Here is a 10736-nt window from a genome sequence, read left to right as displayed (position 1 = left end):
CTCCTTTCACATAGAAACTGTAATCTCTATGAACCACTATTGATCGAATGGAGGCCATGTACTGCTATGCAAAATGTTCCGCTGCTTTCAAGAGGGTTTGCTGCTGCTCTTTTGACAAAGAAGCAAACGCTTTTACAGCAGCATTTCCTCCCAAGGCAGCGGGTTCCAGTACCACCCTACAATCCCTTTTCCAATGACCCTCAACACCACACCTAAAACAGGCCTCTGTTGATTTTCTTGCCTGTCCCTTTGTCTTATTTGGGCCATTGTAACCACTGTTAGTGACTTTCACTGTGGCAGCATTAACCACTCGTACTGCTGCGGAGTAAATGGAATTAGATTCTACTCTCAACGCTGCTTGTACTATTTCATCCCAGTGAGAATGCTGATCCACCACCCCTGCAATAGCCGTTTTGATAACAGGTTTCAAACCTGTCATCAAAGTTGACGTACATATTCCTGCATTTTGATCATATCTATCTCCCATCGTCAGGTTAGTATGCAACGCATCATCCATCCCATCCACATAATTGCGTACTCCCTCTTTCGCACCCTGAGTAGAGTTATTCATTTTCCTAGCTTCTGGTCGGAACAACACATTCCCAACCGTAGTTAAGAATCCTTCAATTTCATAATTGGCTGTTGCTGGGTCCAAGCCAGTGTTCTATACCCCTGTGCGAGTGTTGGCAACATGGCTCTTGGCAACAGCGAGTGTACAATATGATCGTAATGACCAGCATGGAATCCAAAAATTCTACCTTGTCTCCTCAAGAAACTGATAAATTCCTGTCCCTCTCTTACTGGATCTGGTGCTTCTTTCATAATACTACGCATTTCGCTCACGCTCAATGGCTGATGGTGATGCTGTATTTGTATCCGTACTTGGGGCTGCGCGTCATCTGGAATAGGGTTGTCCTCCCCTGGTTCTATTTATTTGGAATTAAGTTAAGGGGCCTAGCATGAGCCATGAAAAACAGCCCCAGACCATTGTTCATTCTCCACCAAACTCTACAGTTGGCACTATGCACTCGGGCAGGTAACGTTCTCCAGGCAACCGCCAAATCCAGATTTGTCTGTCGGACAAAAGGTTTGTAAGGAAGTTTTGTGTCAACACAAACTCTTCTGCAAGAACTGCAGCTTTCTCAAGAGTGAGATCCTTGTGCTCATAAATGTATGTAGCAACCCTTTCATGAAGGAAATTCTTGAACTGCTCGAGAAGTATTAGTGTCTTTAAATCCTCAAGGTCCTTGATCTTTTGAGAACCACACCCCCGATCAAAAGGACATGCTTGTTCCCTTGTGAACCTAACATGGCTTTGTTATTCTCTATGGGCATAAACAAATATAACACAAAAACATACATTCAAATTAATCTAATTCATTCAATATATAGCCCAGCCCTAAATTCAACTACAGCATATTATATACTAATGTTGGAGGACTTGTGTTGTCTGTTTTAATAGCATAAAATAACAGGGCTCATTCGCGCACAGTTTCAAGAATTTGTGAAATACGATTTTCTTTGAAGCACATAATGGTTATTTAGAGCATGTGCAACAATAATTTTGAAACCTCTTGTTATGGCTGTTAAATCTCTCTGTGATTTGGCCCACAATCCCATTAAAGCGACCTTGACCACAGCACAGTGGAGGGACAGGGGTGGGACAGGGGAGGGATAGGGGTGGGACTTTCAGAGGAAAAAGGGAGGGACAGGGGAGGGATAGGGGTGGGACTGCAGAGGAAAAGTGGAGGGACAGGGGTGGGGGGTGTAATAATAGATGAAGGCTGGCTGCTCAGGGCCCATGGGGCCGTGTTAGGACTACACTACAACAAAACCACTACTTCTGTTCACTGTGAATGTCTATGTTGAAACCTACCAACTTTCCACATCCTTTGCTGCACTTTAAATCAAACTCATCTCCAACTTTCATAAACACCTATTTCTCCTTATTTTACAGACTCCCTCTAGTTTGGGACGTGGTATGTGATAACACTACAGTGATAGAGAGAAAGCATCATGAAGGTGACAATCCTGCTCATCTGCTCCTGCCTGGTCTGGGGAGGCCTGGGGAAGCCACAGTTTCCTGGTAATACACACACCTGTCAATAAATGTAATGTCTCTTAACAGCATCCAGCTGTTTGACTGAAATCCACCAGGAAGAGCTCAGAGGGGACACATACTAACACAGATCTATTTCGTTCCATCTTCTCGCTGAAGTGTGCACTTGTTCACTCCCGTTCATATATTTCAAAGGAAAGGGACAGGTTTAGGAAATGTGGTGGAAAGATCCTTTAGCACATGCTGGAACCAATCCAATGCTCCTATAGTCCTTGAGGAGGAGTGAATGAGTGCACATTTCAGGAAGAAGGGTAGAAACTAAATTGGGCTTTGATTTATTGGAGATGTGACACATGCAGAAGTCTTCAACTGCTCTTATTAAGGAAGTGCCACTTATCTGTTGTTTATGGCATCCTGTTTAGGATAACACGGCTTGTTAGGGTTATAACTGTCAGTCTATTGACCCCACTGAACATAATTCACACTGCATTTACAATACGATGGCTAGTGAACCTCCATTTTCTCTGTTCTCTCTACAAAATGACCAGAATCATTTAGCTCCTGAATAGTATGTACCGATAAGGAGAGGTTCACAAAATGGATTCCAGATGTGTAATATTTGTTCCTAAACAGTTATAAGATTAGGTTCCTTCTTATCGTAACATCATTAATGTATTTGCTGGTGTATAGTAGGCAACGTGATTTCAGAAATAAGAAGCTTACATGCTGGAGATGTCCAAGGTCATATGGTTGGCAGTGGCAGACCCTACAGAACATGTCATTATCAACACAGTACATGTGTATGTGCTTATGGTCATCCTGTTGGTCCCTTGATATTATCGTCCATACTTGTTCATATTATATGTCATGCTGAGACTTAAAACCAGTAAAGAAATAAGTTACTCACAAAGGAACTTTGACAGTTGTCTGGCAGTAAAACATTAATTAGAAAGGTTATAACTGGGTTATGAAATATAAGTAAATAAGGAAGTGATATTTTGGAAATAATGGACAACACATCTTTTCTGTGTTAATCAAGTTTTCGTCCATCAAAAAATGCTTCCCTGGATAAACCTCAACGTGTTTTCCATTTAATTGGTGCATATTCCGTCCTACTTGTCCCAGTACTTTCGCAGGTGTTACAGATCACTTCTACTGGCCTCTTTCCCTCCTCATTTAAAACTAAAACTCTACCTCCGTGTTGCAGACCAAGAGAAAGATCCCCTGTTCTGGAATACATGGGCCCAGCGTACTTTGAAGAATGCCCTCACACTTCAGAAGCTCAATCAAAACACTGCAAAGAACCTCATCCTCTTCCTTGGTGATGGTAAGCCGTGATTACAGGAGCCTTTTTCATTCCATGAGTCTGTGCCATACTGTATGATGAAGTGAAGTCTTAACTCTATGAGCTTATGTGCAGCATACAGATGTAATATTTGTATACATTTCCAGATGATCTTTCTGGTTGTAGAAAACTAGTATTTTGATGATAAGTATATCCTCCTCATCAAACACAGTCGTGTCCATCAAAACATTCTGGAGGATTGACGCAATCCAGTCAGAAGTAAATAGTATGTTTCAGGCTTTCTAAATCGAATGTTGAATATGGGAGCCATCGAGCATTAAACAAACATGCTGTCAGTGCCAATGGATAACATGGCTTCTGCTTAACATTATGTTATGTAGTGACCCATTAAACTGTCCCCCCCAAAGGATCTTAACTGTCTATGTTTTACATGCAGCAGCATACAATGTACCTTACTCTATCATGTATGACAACCATGCTTAAAACAATCATGCTGGATAAAGTGAAAGGTCACGTCAGTTCACATCCTCCGGAAAAGCATCCATTTTGATACCCATATAAAAACAAATGGAAAATAGATAGTCATCTCTAAAAATACAAATTTTGTTGACTTGTGAAAAGGCAGATCTAAAGTAAAAGCTCTTTTGACAGGGTTTCTTACCACCAAATGTAGAGTTGTTTGTTCAGTGGGTAGAGCAGCTGCTGTGAAAAGTGACCACACAGCCATGTTAACCAGATAGAAAACCAAAAGGTGTTAATGCATGAGATGGAAAGGCTTTCTATCCCTTATTTAAAATCACACCATAACAGACTGAGCACTGCTTTGCTTTTGTTGTGTAGGAATGGGCATTCCCACAGTGACGGCAGCACGAATACTGAAGGGGCAGCTGAGCAGACAGAGTGGGGAAGAGACCCAGCTGGAGATGGACTATTTCCCCTTTGTTGCGCTTTCCAAGGTCTGACCTGATCTGTTATCATATAGAAAAGCTATAGAATAGCATGCATTATTGATCTGGAAGTAATGAATGGTTCACCAAGAGCAGGACCAATATACCTGGTCACATACTGTCTATGTCATACGATAATAATGTGTTATTATGTTACATACTTGGCAAGAAGCCACACATCATAGAACTGTCTTTATAGTTAAGGGAGCAGCACATTCCACACATGATTGATCATGTAGTAGTCTGTGTCAATAATTGTGTAAGAGTTTAGAATGTAAAAGAAATGACACAATCTGAGCGTTTAAAGGTGATGCTTGGAGGTGTGGATAACACCAACATGGCATGCAGAACAATGTCTCCTACTACAATTCTATATAATTCACACATTACTGTCCTGTCTCTGCAGACATATAACACCAATGCCCAGGTGTCAGACAGTGCGGGTACAGCCACAGCATTCCTCTGTGGGGTGAAGGCCAACGAGGGAACGGTGGGTGTGAGTGCAGCTGCCGTCCGCTCCCAGTGCAACTCCACACAGGGCAATGAGGTCACCTCCATCCTCAGATGGGCCAAGGAAGCCGGTACTGTCTCATTATAACTCATGTTTTTTCACAGTACCTTTCCACACCAGATCTACTAAGCCTTATTTGGCCAACCTGAGATAAGCAGTAGAGACACACCATGATAACATTGTAATCGTAGGCATTCATGGATCTCAATGGGGAGTTTATAGCTGTGGATGTATTCTCTCAAAGGTAGAGACTCCCTAGCAGTCCCCAATGACTTAGAGACATGGCAAGAATGAAAACAAGTCTTCTGGAGTAGAGGTCAGGGGTCAGAGAGGATCAGGGATCCAATCCTTAGCGACCAGACCAGGCAGGCAGTGAACTTATGACATGAGCCCTTCACATACTGTAACACACAGAAATAGATAACTCACATCAGGGACAGGCTTTAACTCGTTAGTTTCTGTGGAAATATTTGTACAACCATAATTCTCTGTCTAACATTAAGTACTCATTAAGTACTCTAACCATGATGGGTAAACAACAAACAAAAAAAACATAAATTGTCATATTTCTCAAATTAGTGAAAATTGAATTCAAATCAAATTAAACTTTATTTGTCACATGCACCGAATACAACAAGTGTAGACCTTACCGTGAAATGCTTACTTACAAGCCCTTAACCAACAGTGCAGTTCAAGAAGAGTTAAGAAAATATTTACCAAATAAACTAAAGTACAAAATAATAAAACGTAACACAATAACATTACAATAACGAGGCTATATACAGGCGGTACCGGTACCGAGTTAGTGTTAGGTGGGTACGGGTTAGAGGGAATTTGTACATATAGGTAGGGGTGAAGTGACTATGCATAGATAATAAACAGCGAGTAGCAGCGGTGTGCAAAACAAACGGGAGGGTCAATGTAATAGTCCGGTGGCCATTTGATTTATTGTTCAGCAGTCTTATGGCTTGGGGGTAGAAGCTGTTAATGAGCCTTTTGGTCCGTTTGCTGGCTCTGGTACCGTTTGCTGTGCAGTTGCAGAGGAAACAGTCTATGACTTGGGTGACTGGAGTCTCTGACAATTTTTTGGGCTTTCCTCTGACACCGCCTATTATATTGGTCCTGGATTGCAGGAAGCTTGGCTCCAGTGATGTACTGGGCCCTACCCACAACACTCTGTAGTGCCTTACGGTCAGATGCCAAGCAGTTGCCATACCAGGCGGTGATGCAACCGGTCAGGATGCTCTCGATGGTCCCCTGGGTGTCAACAGAATTGTTCAAGTTCAACTAGAATTAGCAGATTCTTTGGAGCTATTGGTTGTCTTCAGATCTGGCAGACTATTGCACAGAATCCAAGCAGCAGGTTCAAAAACTGTTTGTGTGTGTTTTTACCCAGGCAAGTCAGTGGGAATAGTCACGACAACGCGTGTGAACCATGCCACCCCCAGTGCAGCCTATGCCCACTGTGTGGACAGGGACTGGTACTCCGATGGAGAGATGCCCGCTGAGGCAGTACAGGCAGGCTGCAAGGACATCGCCAGGCAGCTCTTTGAGAACATTCCTGACATCGATGTGAGTCACAGCATATAATATGGATCCTGATGTTACAGAAAATATCCAGTAATCATGTTAAAAACAGAGCATTTTTTTTATTGTTCAGACAGTAATATTGAACAACTTGCACCTGTAATGTAAAGGCACACAGATAATAATACCAGGAAAATATTCAACCCTACCAGGGATGTCCATAGAGATAAATCAAATGTTGTATCTCTGTGGTGGATGTCTAGGTGATTATGGGAGGAGGGAGGAAGTACATGTTCCCCAAAAACCAGTCAGATGTGGAGTATCCTGGAGAGAAGAAACACTTCGGTACCCGCATCGATAGAAGGAACTTGGTGGAGGAGTGGAATAACCGAATGAAAAACAAGGTCAGCTGCTCTGTCTTAGTTCTTCTCTCACTGCTCTTCTACCATGTCCTGTTGTTTCTTCCTTTCTTCCGTCCTCCTCTTTTCAACATTTTTCTTATCAAGAATATTTGAATAGCTTTAGGTTGTCACAGGGTTAGATCAATGCCATATGATGTATTGTTTTATCTATTAAATAAACAGAACGCCCACTATGTATGGAACAAGAAGGAACTTTTATCGCTAAACCCTAATAGTGTGGATTACCTTTTGGGTGAGTTATTTTTTTAAATTGTTAGCTCTTTATTGATTTCATGACCTGCCTGTTTCATCTTTTCTATTCATGTTAACCACTGATCATCTTCTCTACCTATTTTGCAATATATTAAACCCTGCTTTCTGTGTTAACACAGGTCTGTTTGAGCCTGGAGATCTTCCCTATGACCTGGAGAGAAACAATGAGACAGATCCTTCACTGACAGAGATGGTGGAGGTGGCCATCAAGATCCTGAAGAAAAACCCCAGTGGATTCTACCTGCTGGTGGAGGGTGATTGTTGTGTTACATTTACTCTGGCACCAGTAAATACTGTATCTGTTGCATAAGGTTAATAATGTATATAATGTTGAATGTGAAGTTGTACAGCTGAGGCTGCTTTGCCAGTGCTGATGCTAGATTTTCTCATCTGCCTGAGAGAGAGAGGTTAACCAGGCTGTGCGTTGGCAGGGGGGCGCATCGACCACGGACATCACGACGGTAAAGCCAAGCAGGCCCTGCACGAGGCAGTGGAGATGGACCGGGCCATTGGCCACGCCGGCCTCATGACCAGCATAAATGACACAATGACTGTCGTCACTGCTGACCATTCTCACATGTTCAACTTCGGAGGCTACACTCCAAGGGGGAACACAATTTTTGGTGAGCAGTGGATGATTTTGCAACAATGTATTGTATATTGTATGTGGCTACACTCAGTCATCAGTCACTTGGATGTCGTGGATGTTGTGATTAATGGTTTGTGATGGAGGTGGTTCATTATTTTCCTCTCTGTCTATAGGACTGGCTCCCATGTTGAGTGATGTGGACCAGAAGCCCTTCACCGCCATCTTATATGGGAACGGACCAGGGTTCAAAGTAGTCAATGGTCTGAGAGAGAACGTCTCCACCCTTGACTATGGTAAGTGAAATCTTATCATCAATGGAGTATTGCCATTTTGACAGTCCTCTGTCATAGAGAACACCACTTGGTCTTTGGCATGCCAGAAAATCATCCATCTGATCTCTTTCTCCTTCCCTTTTCCTACCTCCACCCCTTCCCTTCCTTCCCTCTCTTCAGAGGAAAATAACTACAAGGCCCAGTCTGCAGTGCCGCTGAGTATAGAGACTCATGGAGGAGAGGATGTGGCTGTGTTTGCTAAGGGCCCCATGGCTCACCTGCTGCACGGTGTCCACGAGCAGAACTACATTCCCCATGTCATGGCTTATGCTGCCTGCATTGGCCAGAACAGAGACCACTGCATGTCATCCAGTGGAGCCTCTAGTCTCAGCGCTGCTCTGCCCAGCCTGACAGCTCTCCTCACACTCATCCGCCTCCTCTGCTGACCTTTCACCCCAACCCCCCTCCTGCACTACCCCACCCCTCCTCTTAGTATACATGTAATACTCCCACACCTTTTTTTCCCGTTGCAATGCAGATTTTCTTCTTACCATTTTTTTATATTGAAGATTATTATTTTTTCATTCTGTAATGACCACTGCAAGGGCATTTAAAGTTAGTGTTTTGAGGGTTGGTGTTGTTCAGTCAGATTTAGTGTTAGGGAAAATAAGAGGATATCACTTTATTTATACTGTAACATATAGGATAGGTTGTGTTATTTTACTTTGGTATTGATCACTATTCAGGTAACACCAAATCTATGTGAAGAATTCTGTCATATCAGTTGGTTTAAGAGAAGGGTATATCTCTGAATTTATATCAATCATTGTATGGGTAAAATACCCTCCCGGTATTGATGACAAAGCAATGTTGCTGCCCACCTATATATTTGTTGTCTGTCAATTCCATGACTATGGAACAGTCAACTTTTCAAAGAAGCCAGTTCCTTTTGTAAATTATAAACCTAATGTAGGGGAGAGCGAGGTATGTTTTCACACTTTTCACACTGTCTAACATTTACTGGGCACAATAAATCACAATGGTATAAATGTTATACCAAATGAAAGAAGGAAGACTTGGGCACATATGTTGTATTCATTACATCTTCATGTCTTATTTCAGTACGGAGTTGTAGACCGTTAAATAGAGAGTGTGCACATGTGACAATTTGCTCCATCAGCGGGTAAATTGTCACACTACGTCGGGTAAGTTGTCACATTGGATTATCAACAAAAAAGAACACAACTAATTAATTGTGAATATTGATTTTAATTTCAAATTCAAAATTTCATTAAAGAACTCAAAATAAAAACAATCCTGCCTAGAGAATCTGGGAAATCATGCCTTTCAATCAAAACAATAATACGGGCAGAGCACACATTAATTAAGTGGCACGACCACTTTACTTTGAACTCAAATTTTCTCTGGCGTGCACATAGATCCACGGTAATTGTTGGAATTGGAATGGAATGGAATGCTGCAGATAACTTGCTTAAATGTTTAAAGTCTTAACAAAACAGATGTGGTGTTTAAACACACTAATGCACTAATGTACAATTTTGTAACAGCCTATACGACGTACATTCGTATCTGACTAATCCGACTCATCTTCAGAGTCACAGTTCTGGCACACATAAATTGCCTGGCCTGAGGTGCAAGCGTCACTGGGCCCATTTGTTGCATCTCACACACTTCACCCAAGTCTCCTTTGGGAGGCTGTTTGAAAATGGCTCCACACAGACGAGGCAGAAGCACTCCTCTTCATCTGATGATGACTCTTCTATGAATTAATTTTTTTAGCTGCCTTTTTGTTCTTTGCAGATCCAGTTTTTGACTCCCCCCTTGCTTCCCTTTCTTCGGAAACAGCCTTTTTCTACATTGTGCCTTATTCTTTTAAATTTCTAGTGCATGCTTCACTGGTGTGTCAGTTAGAATTGCTGTTTTGCACCGTTTTCTTCCTTTGCAAGCTTGTTTTCGGGGGTCAGCTTTTGAATATGGCCGGATGTCCTCTGGAGTTGGTAGTCTGCTGTCAGCAATGGCATTGCTGGGCAAGGGTGAGCTGGTGCTAGCATAAGAACTGGGCAGGTCTGTGTCTGAGCTCGTGCTAGGCAGGGCTGGAATGGTGCTGGGGCTTGGCAGGTTAGTGCTGGGGCCTGGCATGGCTGAAATGGTGCTGGGGCCTGCAGGTTGGTGCTGGGGCCAGGCAGGGCTGGAATAGTGCTGGGGCCTGGCAGATTGGTGTTGGGGCCTGACAGGGTTGGAATGTTGCTTGGGCCTGGCAGGGCAGGGTTGGTGCTGGGGCCTGGTAGGGCTGGGTTCTGAATGGGGCGATCTGTAACGTAGGATGGCGCAAACTCGGTTTCCAGAAATACATCCCTGTTGTAATGTTGTACTCCAGCCACCCTAAAGCCAGCCTGAATGTCCAAGGGGGTTGCAGCCAGAGGATAGGTGATTGCCACAATTCCAGGAATGTCATAAATTGACATTGTCTTCCTGGGATTGTTCCTCATCCAGGCATCACAAGAGGTGTTGACGTGTCTCTTTAGCGGCCTGTAGACAGAACTGTCTAAGGGTTGAAGCCGAGGAGAGCAATGGGGTGGGAATGACAGCATAATTATGCCATTTACTCTGGCATAAGTGAGTCCATCAACGGACAGATAAGACTCATGGTTTTGTCCAAAAGGAGTAAACAGGGCTTCTCCTTTGAGCACTTCGTATGCTCGACCAAATGTTTCAGGAAGTCAACAGTGCACATCTTTCATCCACCCAGAGGGATTTGTCTCTCCTTTCCTACCAGGTGGCCCGTTGATCAGGAAATGATCGCGGAAGTTGACACGGGGGAATATAAAAT

The 10736-nt window shown here is 43.1% G+C and overlaps 1 protein-coding gene across 1 annotated transcript; it reads left to right on the top strand.

The window, feature by feature from the left end:
- Positions 1 to 1957: 1957 nt before the first annotated feature.
- Positions 1958 to 9661, top strand: LOC106565890 (alkaline phosphatase-like). Its single transcript, XM_014133548.3, has 11 exons — positions 1958 to 2086; positions 3267 to 3386; positions 4206 to 4321; positions 4719 to 4893; positions 6220 to 6395; positions 6614 to 6754; positions 6935 to 7004; positions 7144 to 7278; positions 7456 to 7647; positions 7787 to 7906; positions 8066 to 9661. The coding sequence occupies exons 1-11, from the start codon at positions 2017 to 2019 to the stop codon at positions 8329 to 8331; spliced, it is 1581 nt and encodes a 526-aa protein (XP_013989023.1). The 5' UTR covers positions 1958 to 2016; the 3' UTR covers positions 8332 to 9661.
- Positions 9662 to 10736: the final 1075 nt, after the last annotated feature.

The sequence above is a fragment of the Salmo salar genome, chromosome 12, assembly GCF_965601325.2.
Source record: "Salmo salar chromosome 12, fSalSal1, whole genome shotgun sequence".
Classification (NCBI taxonomy): Eukaryota; Metazoa; Chordata; class Actinopteri; order Salmoniformes; family Salmonidae; genus Salmo; species Salmo salar.
This window is presented reverse-complemented; position numbering and strand designations above follow the sequence as displayed.

Bases quoted from the DNA above. Each gene is read 5' to 3' on its own strand.
- LOC106565890 (XM_014133548.3), top strand. From the start codon at position 2,017: ATGAAGGTGACAATCCTGCTCATCTGCTCCTGCCTGGTCTGGGGAGGC. The intron at 6,755-6,934 runs GTCAGCTGCTCT...TTAAATAAACAG, and splicing joins ATAACCGAATGAAAAACAAG to AACGCCCACTATGTATGGAA. The intron at 7,005-7,143 runs GTGAGTTATTTT...GTGTTAACACAG, and splicing joins TAGTGTGGATTACCTTTTGG to GTCTGTTTGAGCCTGGAGAT.